The sequence below is a fragment of the Homalodisca vitripennis genome, chromosome 2, assembly GCF_021130785.1.
Source record: "Homalodisca vitripennis isolate AUS2020 chromosome 2, UT_GWSS_2.1, whole genome shotgun sequence".
Taxonomy (NCBI): Eukaryota; Metazoa; Arthropoda; class Insecta; order Hemiptera; family Cicadellidae; genus Homalodisca; species Homalodisca vitripennis.
Genome location: NC_060208.1, coordinates 104,398,581 through 104,416,579, shown reverse-complemented (window position 1 = coordinate 104,416,579; position 17,999 = coordinate 104,398,581). Strand labels below are relative to the sequence as shown.

The 17,999-nt window shown below is 30.4% G+C and overlaps 1 protein-coding gene across 1 annotated transcript; it reads left to right on the top strand.

Annotated features, from left to right (window-relative positions):
• The first annotated feature begins 5,984 nt into the window (after positions 1-5,984).
• Positions 5,985-6,320, top strand: LOC124355750. The gene has a single exon (XM_046806908.1). It carries the CDS (start codon positions 5,985-5,987, stop codon positions 6,318-6,320), a length of 336 nt encoding a protein of 111 aa, XP_046662864.1.
• The last annotated feature ends 11,679 nt before the right edge of the window (positions 6,321-17,999 follow it).

Below are 17,999 nucleotides of genomic sequence, written 5' to 3'. Positions count from 1 at the left end.
ACTGATCTGCAAGAGTTCTGTGGTTTAAAAACTCAGGTATCCTATACTTGTAGAGAATAACAGACAGCATCGCGTGGGATACCATCCTGAAGTATTCTGTTAAAGCAGAGCCATGGATACGTAATATGTGACATGTGTGAGAAGCTTAAGCTTATGTAAACATATGACACGTCAATTTGTTATATACATGATACCAACCTACATTAAAGTCAATTAATAAAAATTAATACATATACTCTACAATATAAAGAAAGACATCCCTGCAATAAAAAAATATTTAAATAAGTTAAGTTGCATTAAAAAACTGAAAAATAATGTAATATGCCTAGGAAATGAGATGCTTCATTAAGGCGCTTCTGATCTTAGAGATATATTTTGCCAATTTGAAATGAACAGAGAGTTTATTATATAATCTGAGCGATGAATAAATTGCTTCCTGTTCATTCAATGTTAAATGGTGTATTGGGTAATGTAAGTCAAACATGGCTTGACGAGTAATGATGAGTGACTTGGGTACTGTATTAATATTTGACCAACGAAAGAATATCAGTTTGTAAACGTAATGTAAGTCAGTGTAAAATGACATATAAAAATAATTACATGATTCATTTTACTGAAACTTAAACATAATTCTAATTATTTTTTTGTAAGTTTTAAAAATGTTTTGTGAGTCTACAGAGTTGCCCCAAAACATCACCCCGTATCTCAGACATGAGTGCAGGTATGCGTAGTAAATAGCATTTAAAGTATTAAAATTAACGATTGGACTGAGAAGTTTAAGTCAAAACAAGCAGAGCTTGGCTTACATGCCACAAATGTGACATGAGACTTCCAGGCAACAGGGCTGTCAACTACGACACTCAAAAGCCAAGCTAAAGACACCACTTCTATATCTCTGCATTGAAAACTTTCCTCAAAGTTGGATCGTGTTCAAAAAATAATTATTTGACTTTTTACTGGTATAATTTGAGCTCCCTTGACGAATACCAAAAAGGTTGCTTAATCTGAAGTAAAAGACAATACATTTTTGAGGTCGTCTAATTTTTAATTTGTTACTGTTAGTGTAGTATAGGCTCAAAATGCTACTTAAACAAAGTAAATAATGGTTGTGTTGCAATTTCGGCCCAGATGGTTCTATCACTTCTGTAGATGCATAAGAAGCAGAAGAATACGTTACTAGTATGTTTAATGACTGAACCAGCACAATCATTTTCCTTTTGGACACAGAATACATTAATTTATATTTTATTCCTCTGTTGCCGACAAAACATATACACGTTTGCATTAAATTAGGGAATATTACATTAATGACAATACTCTTACGTATAAAAAAACTTTTTTATATTTTACAAATTGTGATGATCATTTACACTTAACAATTAAAAAAGTGTTGTAATCTCTTTTATGTTTAAACCTAAAATAAATTCATGGTTAACTTTACAAGCGAATAAAAGCAGTGAGAAAATTCTATTTCTGACTTTTTTCCAACGAATTTAATATCTAGATTTAATATTCAAGTTCTATAAAGGTAAGTTTGGCGTTTAAAAATTATTAAATTACTGTTGAATATTTTTGGCTCAAATTTTATATTGTTTTATCTGTTGATTGGGGGATGATGTTTTGGAACAATGATAACATTTTTTTTTTGTATTTTCCTCTACTGAAAAAGAAGATAACTGATCTAATGGTATATCTAATACAATTTTCTTTGTGCAAAGAGTTTTATTCTTTGTTAAAGGAATTATACATTATCGAGTTCTACTTATACTTTAACTATAAATTTTGACTAATGACTGGCACGAATTTTTCTGAAGATTCTAAAGGTTCTGATCTCCAGTTTGATCTCAAGATGGATAAATAATCTAGCACATTACGTACACACAAGATTAAGGTGAACAAATCTTTGTAGTGTTGCTTCTTTTGTCTGATGAAGTGTATGTGTTAAATATAATTAATCTACTATTCCCTTTAATTTGAAGAGTAAGGGTACTAGTTGTCTTTAGATTTAAGTTTAATTTATAAAATTTTTAAACTTAAATGTTAAAACTAGTTTATTACATCATTACCGTTAAAATAATAAACCAATACTCGAGGTAAGCTTCTTACAACATATTTTATAATTTTGAAAAAGTATGTTGTTATATTTTCTATCTAATACTAAAATGGTTTATAACTATTTTTATGATTCACACAAAAAAGAAGCAAAATCCTACGATTTTACAATATTTTATTCAAATTTGAATCCTTCATACTTTTTTAAGTTTACAATTTAGCATTTACGATGTTTTTACAGTTATCCAAATTCGGTTACGTACATTATCTATTAGATGTAGCAATGAAAGATTTACAACAGTGCAGATTGTAAGCGTATAATACAAAGTAATTGTAAGTTCTGATGTGGAAAGGTTAACGTAATCACGCGGAAAGACATCAATCACCGCAGAATTGACAATCACCGGTGCGGAAGGTTGGAGTCGAGATAATCGTATCTTTTCTGTCATTTAACTCAAGGCTGATATTATTTGCGGTACGTTGAATAATGTTAGTTACTTCACTATTTTGATTAATTCATTATTTATTAGTAAAAAAATGTAAACATTCTATTTAGACGATTTAAAGGCAACCTAAAAGTATTCTTATACGTATACAAATTTATTGCTAAAATTATGGGAATTAGAAGATCATTAGACAGTTAGTCTACGAGCTCTATAAATTATTAAAATGTACGAGAATGCTCAGGCAAGTTGTTCGCTACATATAAGTGCGAACTCCAAGTGGGTTTTGGACAGAACCCTGAATTTATTAATTCTTCAAGGTCAGGGAAAAGGCTTCAACAACCTGGGAATCAGCAACTACAAATAAAAGATATTACAGTTTTATCGCGTTTACTATTATGAACGCTGCACGCAAGGTTTTGAATCTTTCAAGTAGCTATTATAAAGGAACAGTTTAAATGTAAAAACTAATAGTTTTAATGTCAAATTTTATGTTTATTAGAGTGGTTTGAATATCCATTATGTTAATGTTATGCCTTTGGTGGAAACCGTATGTTTTTAATTTTTAGAATTCAACGTATTCTAATTAGAATACAGATAGGGCTTTATATTTTATATGTAGAGACTGAAAATGCCTTCACGACGTAATTTACATTTTTAAATAGTTTTATCAATTACAGTTACTTTAAAAGAATTATTAAAACTACAAACAAGTTTGTTTTTTTCAATACGTAGTCCTACCTTACAAGGTATAATATATGCACCCTCTACTGGAGATACCGATATGATATTGTGAATAACAAAACTTTGTTCTTGACCAGGTAACTTCATGTATGAAAGCGTACTTTAGAGATCGCTTGGAATATAAGACCTAAATGCAAAGTATGAAGCAGCCACTAGTATGCTGGTAGGGGTTGGATTTTATTTTGTGGTTAGTAGTGTTTAGTAATTTGTATGCAACGGTTCAGATCCCTGAATTTGTGTTATTGTTTATATGAAAGAAGTGTAATACCATGGTACTAATTAGTGTACAGTAAGACAGTTGACATTACGATTTTCTCTCTCACTTTTTATAGTGTTTGTTGTTGTATGTATTGTCCAGTGCTCTTGTATCATTTAAAACTATGGTTTGTGCTTATTCTAAATCTTACCAATATATCAGGTAAGCTATGTGCTTTTAGTGTCCACATGTACGTACAAAAGTAAGCACGGGTCTTGGTGGTTTAAATAGATAACGCTTTGCTAATATGGACTCATGTATATTGTATAAAGACTAAACGTATGCAATGTACTGTAAAATTAATATCATACTGTTTATAAATTATTGACATAAACTTTATAAAAGTTTCATCCTATCAATCGTTTGCAATTTTATTTCCTATTTTGTCTTTATTTATATTTTTTAATCTTATATTATCACTGTTTATTAAACACTTTAATATTGCAAATTTCAAAGGATAATTTAAGTATTAGTTGGATTTTGCATACAAATCAGTTTTGTACAAATGGAAATGAAAGCAGAAAATTACACGTTGCCGACTCAACAAGCTGTACAAAACAACAATCTATTGATTTCATTCCATCTCTTTTTCTAATAAACAGGATTTCATTTCAACAAATTGCAGTATCTCTCCCGTTAGAGTGGTATATGTGATGATGTGGCTTTTGTTTGATTTTAATCTGTGAATTTATTTTATATACGATATATTGAGAGCCAGATGAAAGTTACTTGTACAAAGCTTTTCGATCTATGTGGCAATACGTAATGAAATTAGTTCACGGAATTTTGTATCCAGATACGAAGATTTGTTGGGTTGGGGTTTCTGATAAGACCATGAGCCATTTAACTGATGCTTACAGAATTGGTTTACACGTAAGCAAGTAACTGGGTGCTATTGGTTAAAATTAATTTATTCATTTACAGCTTAGAATTAAGGAGTATACTATAATGTTATTGATAATGCACTACCCTGTCCTTGTTACATTACAATATAGATTCTTGCAAACATATGCAGGAGACATGTTGCAGCATTGCTCATCACGAATAAATAATGCTGAGTTTGTGAAAGGGTGTGGCCAGGTCACTTAAAAATTTTTCTCCACCTGATGACAGCTATCCCGGCTACCGTGCTACACCGCCTGTGTGCTAGAATCCCTACACACTCTGCATTTATCGCTACACTCGATCTAATATTACCTGAACACGAAGCTGATGAGATCTCTCGTCATACAAACGAGATCGAGCGCTTGAAATAAGAGTATAAGATGGTCCTGGTTCATACCATTGATTCAAACTCCCGGCTGCTTTAGTTCACGAATTAAATCTACACGGTGAACTCCTTATCAAGTATAGACATAACTCCGCGCGCTTCGTAACAATGGACTGTAATTTACAATGTGAACCGTTTCTTGGCCAACACGAGATTCCAGCACCAAGTCAAATTGGCTACGTAACATTTTAGAATAGTCTACAGGTGCTTTTTAGCAGGCTAAAAACTTTTAGTTTAAATGTTAGAAGTCGAGAACCTAAGTCTGAAAACCTGGACGTTTACTGCGTTTATTGAATTTAGATGGCATAAGTCAAAAGTATTTCACGAGGTACGGTCAGCATCTCTCTATGCTGGGAAAGCGGCAATTAGCAGGGGCAGAAGTACAGAGCATCATTGTCTTGGAAATACCACATTCGAGAGCCCAGTAAGATCTTCTATCAGTAGATATGCCACTCTCCACGACTATAACTGCTGTCTTCGAAGAATCTATCGTTTCATGCCTGGTATCGTCGAGGCATCAACCCATTACTTATACTGAGGACGCCAGGGGATCGCCTATGCATACTTAAGCAGTGAAAATAACTTCATGTTACCGAATTGCTCAAATCTGACATGGAATTCACATTATATCCATCTTCAAAATATCTCCAAACTAGAGTAAAATCTTTTAAACCCTCACAACACCATAACACAAATCTGCAACATTCAAAAGTTAAGTTAATCCACCAGAACGCTCAGATTGCATCAAATAAAACCTTCGAACTAGTGATCTTTTATGTAGAATTCAATTCGTAATCTCTCAACACGGATTCAAGCCTGAAGTATATATATATATAATATATATATATATATAATATATATATATATATATATATATAGTTTCTTCTCGTAAATATAAAGAAAACCAAACACTTATGTATAGGAGGACAAATACAAGACCTACAACTGAACTCTGGAGAAAAAATGAGTGGGTGTGAAGAGTACATATACTTGGGCAAGAGAATCACTCAAGATGGCAAGCGTGAAAAAATGATCAATGATAGGATAGTCGGAGCACGAAGAATTACGGGAACACTTAACTCCATCCTGTGGCAGAAAGATGTAAGAAACAGAACGAAAATGCATATTTACGACACGATTGTCAAAAGCACATTGACCTACGGTAGTGAAACATGGCAAATTTCCAGAAAAATAGAAAAAAAAACTACTGTCAACCGAAATGGATTTCCTGAGAAGAGCTGCGCGGAAATCGAAATTAGACAGAGTGCGAAATGAGGAGATAAGAAGAACGATGATACGAGAAGAAACTGTTGTTGAAGCTATTAGACAGAAACAGTTAGTATGGTTCGGCCACGTAAACCGAATGGATGAGCAACGTCTGGCAAAAATTCTTATGGAATGGCTACCAACAGAACGACGAAAGAGGGGGCGCCCTAGACAAACATGGAAGCAGGGGATATCGAAGGCAATGTCGGAACGTAACTTAGGACCTGGTGATTGGAATGATAGAAAAGAATGGAAGTTGGGAATCGGAAGGCGACGACATACGCTGTGAAACCGATTATATATATATATATATATATAAATAATAGGCAAAATTCGAGACATTCAAAACTAACAGTAATACAGACCTGGATTACCTGTCTGCATATATTAAAATCAATATCTTGATTGAATCCCTTAACTCTCAACCAATTTAAGGGGTATATTTGTTTTTAAAAACTGCTTTACTGTGTGCTATATTTTCTAAAACTTTATTTTCTAAACTAAGTTTAAAATCAGAAATCATACAACTTTGCCAGAAATAACGTGTTCATCGGTTCTGGACCAGAGGTTAAGATAATAAACAGTATGTAGTTGTTATGAGAAAGTCATGTGGATTTTAAGTGATATTTTGTAAGGAATAAAATGGAAACTAGCTTTAGTGTAGTTAAGCTGTTGCAAAGTAAGAGGGAAAGGGAGGATAAATATTTACATGGCCAGTCCACCTCCTCTAAACGTCAACACGTCTTGTTTGTTTGTCGTTGTAAGCTACTTTCATGGTCGTATCACTGTAGTATCGTTACGCTGTTAAAGCAAATTTAAGTTATTTTTTAACGAAAGAATTATTCCGTGTTCAGTTGTTTTTTTTTTCTGTTGATGTGCTATTTGTCGTTATTGATCAAACTCTTATCAATCAAGCAATTAGTTTCAACACATAGTCGCTTTTATTTACTAGATAATGTGAAAAATCCTGAGTGAGGGGTAGGTTCATTACAATCCCTACCATAACTCTGGAGTAGCTGTATAAATAACACTCTCAATAGTTATGACACATGAAGAGAGGATGCCACAGGAATTATAAATCTTGACAATAAAACTAACATGAATTTTTATAGTTAAAAAAACTTGTATTCTAGATAAACAAATACAAAAATGGCAGTTGCTCTAAATTTCCAATAAATAGGGTACCAAAACCTTACTAAACACAGAGGGAGAACCAGTACAGTACAGAGTGCAAAAAATCCTAAACGACACGACGGTGCATTGAAGGACCCAACATAACTTATTAAAGTTTTATCGCTCAGACGGCTGAAACTATAAGATAAAACTTTGTACAACTTTGGTTTGTATTGCACTTTGATCAAGAGGAACCTATATACCAAATTTAGGTCTCTAGATCTTTTCTATCTAGCGCTTATCGTACAAATAATAAGCCGAGGCTATACATATGGACGGACTGCTCTTTTATCTTGTCACCTTAAATAAAATTGATACATGTAGTTCATTCTTGAACCAAGAGGATGCCATGCATTAAGTTCTAAGTTTCTAGAATCCTTCTTATAAAGTTATCGAAAAGAGACGATTTTAAAAAACTCATGTCACTTTCTTGATAATAAATTTCTGCGATCACATAAATGTTTTCAAAATATTTTAAAATCAGGCCTTAAGTACAGTATTTAATATGAATGATTAAGTATATGTTAAATCTGCTTAAGATCTACCATGAAACTAAATATTTTATATATCTGTTTTCCATTAATGTTGCTGCTTAAAATACTGGGGTTCTTCATTCTTGTATTTTTATTTCATATTATTTTAATCCTTAATCGCTTTCTTCTAAATGAAATCATAGTTTTATTTAGTGTTTGAGATTAGGAAACCTTAGTATTTTTAGTAGCCTTACATTTTTATAAATCAACCTTGACCACCTATAATTCCTATAATATTAGGAATTATTAGGAATTATAATTCTGTCTGTTTGAATTACAATTTCTCTACAATTATAAATGAAACAAACAAAACATATATTTATGAGATAAGAGATAATGAGATTTATTCCAAAAAAATATAAACTTTACAAACAAGATTATTAAGGAATATAATCTAACCACATTAACAAGTTGCGTGGTTAGATAAAACTAAACAATAAACAAGGAAAGGTCTGATAACAGTCCGGTTTTCTCTGAAAAGGACTTGATGTGCAGATCACTGCGGTATATTGAAAGTTTCTCACTATATTTAACTAAAATCAACGTTAAAATAAAAATACATTAACGTTGATAAGAGTACAACTTAATCAATTTAAACTCTAGTCAATCTTATTCTTACATACAATGTTTAAATATACATAAAAGACTAATATATTGAAGACTACATCTATGTAAAAAATACAATTTATCTAATGACAATATTATCTTAACATTTTAGAGTAATGGAAACAATATTAAGATTCTACAAACTGTTTTGTTAAATTGGTTAATAATTAATATAGAACACAATAAAATAAAATAATTGTCTATAAAGGGGACGAATTTTAGTTTGCATATGAGAAAAAGAATGAATTCATTTAAGAATATTTTAGACTAATCTGTTGTGTATAATATCTATCTGTTCAGTTTGACTAAGTAACCAATTAGTTATAGCATTACAAAAAGAATTTAAGGTTTTAATTTTTTAAATTTTATTTGGAATTTGATTAAACAAATGTGGACCCATGTAGGAAAACGAACGCCTGAAAGCTAGTTTATTAACTTTGGGTTTTTGGATAAGACCTCTTTGCAAATTTCTTGTGACATATTGTTTTTGTTGTTCAATATTATTTCTATTTCCACTTCTTATAAAAAATAATCTTAATACTTTATAAATAAAAATATATTGTATGGGAAAAGTTTGTAATTGTTGGTAAAGAGGATAAGAAGAGTCGCGCCTTTTTTTCCTTAAGATTAAACGTATAAAAGTGTTTTGTGTTACTCTAATTTCGTCTATTTTTGTTTTTGGAGCTGCTCCCCAGCATACAATACCGTACTGTAACCTAGAGTAAATTAGTGCATAATACAGAGTACGTAACAGCTTTTCGTCACAAAGATTTCTCTAAAAATAAAACTTCCTAGCATTACTTCTAATTTGATTTTGGATGAAAGATATGTGTTTTTTCCAATTTATTTTCTGGTCAAAATATACACATAAATACTTTAAAAAATTTACCTCTTCTAATTCAATATATTTACATGTAATAAAGGTTGTACAAGTTTCTTCGTGATACTTCACAGGCACGTCAAAACCAAAGCCCTTAAAATCAAAATTGATAAACTTAGTCTTATTTACATTTATTAACATTTTATTTTTATTAGACCAGGCTCTTAACAGTCTAAGATCATTATTTATTTTTCCCATAAGTTATCGCTACAAGTATCTGAATATAAATAAGCAACATCGTCAGCAAAGGCACTGATTGTGCCATTAAAATTTTGTTTTAACAAATCATTAATAAAAATAATAAACAAATTAGCCGAGATGACTGAGCCTTGTGGGACTCCGGCCTTTACAGTAAGAGGCGCACTCAAGTGATTGTCCACTCTCACTTGCTGGACCCGGCCGATTAAAAAGCTTGGAGAGCTACGCCTCTGATTCCAGCTGCCTCCATTTTTTTCAAATAGAATATTATGGTCGACTAGGTCGAATGCCTTTGTAAAATCTACAAAAACTCCGGAAGTTTTTTCATTCCTATACATTTTACTATAAATTGAGTCAGCGAGTTGCACCAAAGCATCTTCCGTCCCTATTCCTGCAGTAAAACCAAATTGGTTTTTGGACTGAAAATTTGTAATTTAAAAAAAATCCATCAATCTTGATTTCATACATTTTTCTATTATTTTTGAAAAAACTGAGAGTAGGCTAATTGGACGAATTTGTTCTATACTAAAATTATTTGCTTTTTTGAAAATAGGTACAATTATACTTTCTTTAAGACTATCAGGAAAAATACCTGTCAAAAAGCTCAAATTATTCATAGTAATAGCTGGTTACGTTCAATTATTGGGACATAAGATGAGACTAATCAGTAATTTGTGTACAAGTAAGGGTGGCATACAGTTTTTCGTGCAGGTTTTCGAAAGAGGATTCAGACACACAAGCAACCGCCGGAGCATTTTAGTGCTACATGCTTTAATGTAGGTAGTATATCATTACATTACAATATGTCAATTAGGGAACACACTAACAAAGTAATATTCACTGGAAAGGACATTTTAATAACATTTACAATTGAGATCTATATATGGCCAGCTATAAAATTAAAATCTGAATGTACATGTCTACTTCCAAACTTTGTTTTTTACATGAGTCATTGGTACTTGAAGCAAACTTTTTTGTTACTTGCATCATTGCTGTTTAATAATGTTATAGCTAATTTTAATTTATAAATTTAAACGTATGCATTAAAATGACACTAAATTGAGTTAGGGAACACTTAAATTAAGCAGCCCAACAAAGCACGTAATTCTAATCTTGTTTCCTTGTATTTTTAATTACAAATGTTTTTTTTTAGTACAAAATTGTTGATGTTATTATTGTAACCACTTATGTAGGTCTGATCACGTGCTCATTGCGTACGAAAGTCTTCAGAAAAATAAAAACCTATATTATTGGTGTGTTTGTTTTAAATAATTAACTAATTTCCAATAAGAAGAGATCTTATAGAATTTACTTACTTCTAAGTTACTGGTGAAATGTTACTACTACAGTATAAAAGTTGTAATAACCCATAAGGAATAATAAAACTCATTTAAAATACAACAATGGCGTTACACTTTCACTTAGAGATAAGTCCGTGATGTATTGTTGGTTCTCGCTAGTTAAAGCACCATTGTTCTATTGTTTCCATTGTCATTAGCGGGTATTGTGTTGCCAGATGCGTTGTTTCCTTGATTATTAGTTAAACGTTTAACAATACCCCAGATAACAAGGTCTCTGCATTAGCAAATGGATTCTACTTCATACGTTTGTGCGACACTTATATGCAGACTTTCCTATGACTAATGCTATAAATAATAAATGTACTTAATCTATATGTATCTAATTGGTAAATTACATTGCATAACAGTTATCGGATAAAATAACTTCTAATATTATTTCCTAACAATATTTCCTAAAGTATTAGTAAAGTCTATCTCTGGAATAATTACGTCTGTTCGTCTGTCTATCTCCCTATCTGTCTGATCTCAAGAACGCTGTAAACACAAAAAGATAATGCACTGAGCTATAACTGGGTTAAACATTTTTATTAGTATTGAAAGGTTGTAATATAGAAAAATTTATTAAATGAAACTGTCAACATAAACCATTGATAAAAAAGTTGCTTCTTCATATGTCCTAAAATATTAATAATTGTTTGTATTTTGTTGTCATTTTCAATAATTTTCATGAAATCCAAATTCGCTATATGATAATACAAAATCTCTATAAATATCCCTTTGGTAAATTCTTTATGTCTTTGAAACAAATTGTTAAATTAAAGGAAAACATTTATTTATACTTTCATGAAATTAGGTTAGAAAAGGATTAGTTATAACTTTTTAAAATGGAAATATATCAATGATAAATACAAAATAATGTTTCTTACACAAATGGATAACTTGGAGTACAATTTTAAAACTCCAAACCGTACAAACCGTGGAATTCCTCCCAGCCATTCATCCCACACTGTACTCATGTAAAGCGAAGAGTATCAAAGCCATATTCGTTTTCAACTATAAAAGCAAACTTAACACAAAGTGTGTAATTAAATTCATGAAAGCCCTTTACAGTCAGGTTCCACAAAGACTGAACTTTGTTTTTAAACTTCTGAGAAATGTTACATTTTGCGCTTCATGTGTTTCAGTACCTAAGTAAAACTCTATCCTGAAGATTTTCAAAATAAATAATCAGAAGATTCTTCAGAAGCAACTCTTTTTCCAACCGTTTCTTAGTAGACCAATCTGGCACTACATTTAATTAAGCTGTATCAGTTGTCTAAAATTAAACTAAATAAATACTTTTCATCTGGAATTAATATTTTTTTTATATTAAAATTAACAAAATCTATTAAATAAAACTATACACTACATGCACTGTAAATACATTTAAATTTTTCTTAAAACTACGGTAATTCATAGCTAAAAGTTTTTACGTTGAAGAGCATTGTGTTTGAAAAAAGCATTCATTGGATGATGTTTTTAAATTTTACACTGTGTATGCTTGACATGTTCTTAAAGTTATGGAATAGTAATTTCATTTACTGGCTTAGCTTTAGCTAAGCCGATTAAAGAATAAAGAATTTTATTTTCTTAAATTTCACCATTTAACAAAATGTACACTTTTATTTCAACATTTAATAATTCTCTTGACAGGCTGACGATTATTTTATCACTTAACTTAGTAGTTTTGCTTGAAAACAGCCTTAACTATTACAATATACAGTATGTACATATTGTATAGGTGTACTATATTACAGTAGGTAAATATTGACACAAGAAGGAAATTTAAGAAAATCTAGGGCCTCTAAGGCAAGCCTGTTCAGAGGTTCCTTTAGAGTACTTACCAAAAAAAACAATAGCACTCAGAAAAAATTATTTTTAAAGGAAAATTGACAAAGATGGTTTCAAAAAAACAAACATGTTGTGCCTTAGCACAAAATTTATCCACAGTAAACAAAATAAACAAATGCAACTTGCAACAAGAGAAAATAACAACACCTGACTTCCCGTACCACCATCCACAAGGAAGCAGAACATAGACTACAGATACATAATAAAAACAAAAATATAGACTTCACAACTATATTAACAATAAATAAATATTTACATACAAATATTAACCATACGTTACTGATAAACACTGATCATCTGAATAAGTAAGCTATTGTATAATATTAAACAAAAACTCAATATCTTCCAAATGAAAGAGCCATGATTTTAGTCTATTCAAAAAAATATTTTTGTTGTATGAATATTTAATATAATCAGGTATTTGGTTAAAAATCTTTGGTGCGATAAAATTATATGTTCTAGTGTAAAAAGATATTGTTGGCTTAGGTATTGTAAATTTATTTGCATTTCTTAATCTCAATTTATAGGTATTTACATTGGCTGGAATATTTCCACTTCTACAGTAAAAAAGTTTTAAGACTTTGAATACATATAAATATCTCAGAGGAAAAATTTTTTGATCTAAGAACAATGGACGAGAAGGTTCATATTTAGTTTTATTTGAGATTATTCTTACCAAAAGCTTCTGCCGTAGATATATTGAGTTCAAGTAAGAAATATATGTATTGCCCCAAAATACTATTCCATACTCTATTCTGCTATGCACCATTGAAAAATAAACTGTACGCAATACACTCTCACTACACATACTTTTTAAAAAATTAAAAAACCTTAGGATTTTATTTATTTTACTATTTAATTTACTTATATGTATCTTCCAATTCATTTCACTATCAACATATACACCTAAATACTTCATTTCACCGGTTTTACCCAAAACAGAACATTTACTTTTTTTACAATGAATTTGTTGACTAATACAATCTGCACACCTGTATAAAATCGGTACTGAAAAATTAACTTCTTTTTTTTTAAAGAAAAATTTGTGTATTTTGTTTTTTCAACGCTCAGTTGCATATGATTCACAGTGAACCACCACTGTATCGCATCAAGGTCACGACTCAATGCTACTCGTACTGAGTCCAAATCCTTGCTGGCATAGCACAAGGCAGTATCATCCGCAAAAGATGTTAAAGTACCATGAAAGCGAGCATTACAAAAATCATTTATATATATTATGAATAAAATAGCTCCAAGAACTTGTGGTACACCATTTTTAATTACCCCCATGTCACTACATACAGCATTAATTTTGACACATTGTTTTCTCTTCAGCAAGTAACTCTGAAACCAATTATATACAACTCCCCGAATGCCACACCGATAAAGCTTTTCCAAAAGAATATTATGGTCAACTGTATCAAAGGCTTTTTTGATATCTAAAAATAGGCCACTAACATTTTTTCCGTCATTAATTCCATCATAAACATTGGTCATAAAGTTTAATAAGGCATGTTCAGTGTTTAGTCCGGATCTAAATCCAAACTGTTTGGTACTAAAAAAATTTGTTTTACTTAAGAACTTCATAAGTTTATGCTTCATTAACTTCTCAATAACTTTAGAAAAACAAGAAAGCAATGATATCGGACGATAATTACTGCATAATAAACTGGAACCACTCTTAAAAATTGGTATGACAACAGCATTTTTTAATTTAGTTGGAAAAATGCCAGTTTGGAAGCTAAGATTAATTATATAGAGAAAAACATCTAAAATATTTTCAGAAACTTCCTTTAGTGTACAAGTTCTTATTCCATCAATACCAGGCGCAGTGTTATTCTTGAGAGATTTTATAACACACAGCAACTCTTCAGCTAAAACTGGTTCAATAAAAATCGAATGATCTTCCATTCTACATGGAAAATAATTGTTATAGTGCATAGACAAGAAATTATCATTCACATTTTTGTTCAAAACTAAATTATTCACTATATCTAAGAAATACTCATTGAATCGATTTGATATAATGTGTGAATCAGAAACTGTCATATCGCCTATTTCTAGCCTTATCTGACTTCTATTTGCTTTATTTTGTCCTGTTACTTCATTTATTACTTTCCATGTTGCTTTAGAATTTCCTTCAACACTTATTAAATTTGTCTCTATAGAAACGATCTTTTAATAATTTTATATCGTTCCGTAATTTATTCCTGAATGTTAGGTAATAATTTTTTAGGCTCTCGTTGTAAGGATGCTTTTTAACATGACTGAAGAGTAAGTTTCTTCTCTTAATCCTCGAACAAATCGCATTATTTATCCAGGGTTTAATTTTCTTATACTGAAAAGAGTTCTCGACGATAAAAGTTGATCGATTTAACAATTGTTGAAATATAGATAGGAAAGAGTCAAAAGCAGCCGACACATCAGAATGTTTGTATACATCCGATAATTTGTAAAATCATTTCTCTGTTCCTGTCTGTCTGTACGAACGTCTTTAGAAATTTAACTCAGTCATAGACTTGAAATGGTAAATGATGCCACATTTCTATATAAGTAACAATAATTTTTATGATAGTGCATGTAACTACACATGACTGGGCTGAGAGTTGGCGAATATATTTAGATTGGTCTTATGCGTAGCCTTGGTTAGAACTATAAAATAGCAGAATAAATAAGTGTGTAACAGATTCAATACATACATAAGAAATGCGATCAAATGAGATTTTTTTAATGTAACATATTAAAACATATATCCTAAAAAAAAAAACATACATACCTCAACACACAATATAATATTTTGGTCACTTGAAAACTTTTACTATTTAATCACTGCTATTAAGTACAACTTAATGAACTGAAATGTGAATGTGTTATATGTTAAGATATCTCAAAAATATTTCTTTTGTAGACTTTAAATTTCGCATGAAACTTAATTTTAGTTGAATAGACAAGTTTTATCATGGTGCATATCCAAACATGGAATTTGGCTGAGCGTTTGACACAACGTCTCTTTAATATACTGGGGGTGAGGGGGTTGTAAAATATTTTTTATGTATTTATCTGTCTGCAGGATATCTCAAAAATGAAATGGGCACTAAACTTGAAATTCTGCAATAAACCTCAGCGAGGCAACACATAGTGAGACATAATATTAATTATACAATTTCTTTTATATAATTCAAAAACAATTTAATTGAGTAGTACTATTACCGCCACATAATATGGAACATAATAATACACTTACTTATAGACAATATTAAAATTGTATTGTTCAGTAATCTACATAATTTTTTGTAATTTCTAGTCTATACCAGGTAGTGAACACTTTGCTACAATTTGTGCAATGCACGTTGATTCTCAGTCTTAGACATAGTAATGAACATACAATAAAGCAAACAATGAATCTGAATTTCTAAAACAAAATTTTAAATAAAAACAAATCACTTGCGTATTATATATAGTTTTATATATATATATATATATATATATATATATATATATATATATATTATATATTGAAAAGAAACAAGTAAATATTTCTCAGACAAAGGAAGTTAATTTTCTTTCAATGTTTACTTTAGCAAGCGAGGCAGTCTTTATAAAGCTGACGCCAGACGTTCATCAGTCTTCTCTGTTTTCTTGTTGCTCCTATTTGCTGATCCTCCAATATTTTAACCGAGCTCTAGCTTTTGTGGAATGTCAGAGTAGTATTAATTGATCTTAGATACAAACCAATTATTTAATATTTCATAAGTATTAGTGTTGGGACAGTATATGTGAATGGACAGTCAATACTAAATATGTTATGAATTGATAATATACGACATTAAATATAACAATTTTGTTTTTATTATTATAAAAATGTGTCGTAATTGATAATTTAATCATAAACGTGCAAGGTAGATTGCTCAATTAGCAAATCTTTTTTAAAATAACAGATTTACGTTTCCTTTGTAAGTAACTAACACCGATAACACAAAATTAAATATTTTGTATTTGCAATAGTTTTTAAATGTGAATGCTTCTTTAGTTACCTTTGAGTATATGAAAATATAACTTGGGAAAACAATCGACGTTAAATGTAATATAAGAACAAATCAAATAATTATACATGAAAACTACATTGTACAATACAACATCACGCAGCCCACCAACATTCCAAAGTTTTATAAATCTTGAATAGTAGAGCAAGATCGAAAATTAAGTTAATTTAGTTTAAATCCTAGTTATACTAGTTTAACAAAAATTAAAAGTATAAGGTTTTTCCAGTTATTTATGTAATGCGTTTACTAACGAACAGCATTTCATTTGTATTAATAGTTGATATATTGTATTAAAATCTAAAAAGAGGGCTATATTGCAGTTTGATATAAGAAAAAAAACCTTGTATGCTTTATAAATCCTTAAATGCACTCAGCGCATTACTGGAACAGACTTTAACGACGGTAGTTAAGACCATTTAGTTTTAAATGAAATAATATGACGAAGTAAAGGGTGGAGAAGTACTTGTGAGAAACGAGCACTTAAATCATTAAAGTCTAGGTTCTGTTTGTTTCAGTTTCCGAATGCAATTTCTTCACTTAGAATGAAAAGTAAACACTATTTTTCATGTAGACAACGAACACAACATGATTTATAATAATAATAACTTACTTTGTGTTCATACAAGAAGGTGGAGAAGTACTTGTGAGAAACTAGTGCTTTTATAATTAAAGTCTAGATTAAAGACTACAGAATGTGTGTTGTGTTTTATGCAGACATCGACACACAACATGAATTAAAAATAAACATCAGTTTGTTATTATATTAAAAACTGCAATGATAAATTAACCGTAAAATATTGTGTACGATTATGGTTTTTCTTTATGGAATATATTCCGAAAATCGTTTCAAATAAAATAAACAATTTATTACTCATTTGCCCAAACTTAAACTCCATTCTTCCGCATCAGGAATTCCTCGCAGCTCAAACACAATTAAATTAGTACGTGAGAAACATAATATTTTAACTACTGAAGCGATTAGTAGGATAGTTAACTGAGAAATATTTCTTTTTAGCACTGAGTAAGATTTTAATATTACAGAAAGTTAGACCATAGATCAATGGAAAAACTGAAGCGCAAATAAATGAAAATGATTAGTTTTTTTAATGATCAAGGATTCCAATTACATCTTTGGAAAAACTATGGTTAACAGGCGATTATACTGACGTCTATTTTGATTTCAGTCCTCCGAGATAAACGCATTATTTAGAGATAATTTACACTCTTCTTTTCTAACGATAGAACAGTGATGAATTGCTCCTTTTAAGGATATAACTAATAAACATCTATAACTAAGGGTTTTTCGTATTATCGAATTTATAATACTACATTATTTTATTCAAC

Excerpts from the sequence above, each read along its gene's own strand:
- LOC124355750 (XM_046806908.1), top strand. The coding sequence starts at position 5,985 with ATGGATTTCCTGAGAAGAGCTGCGCGGAAATCGAAATTAGACAGAGTG.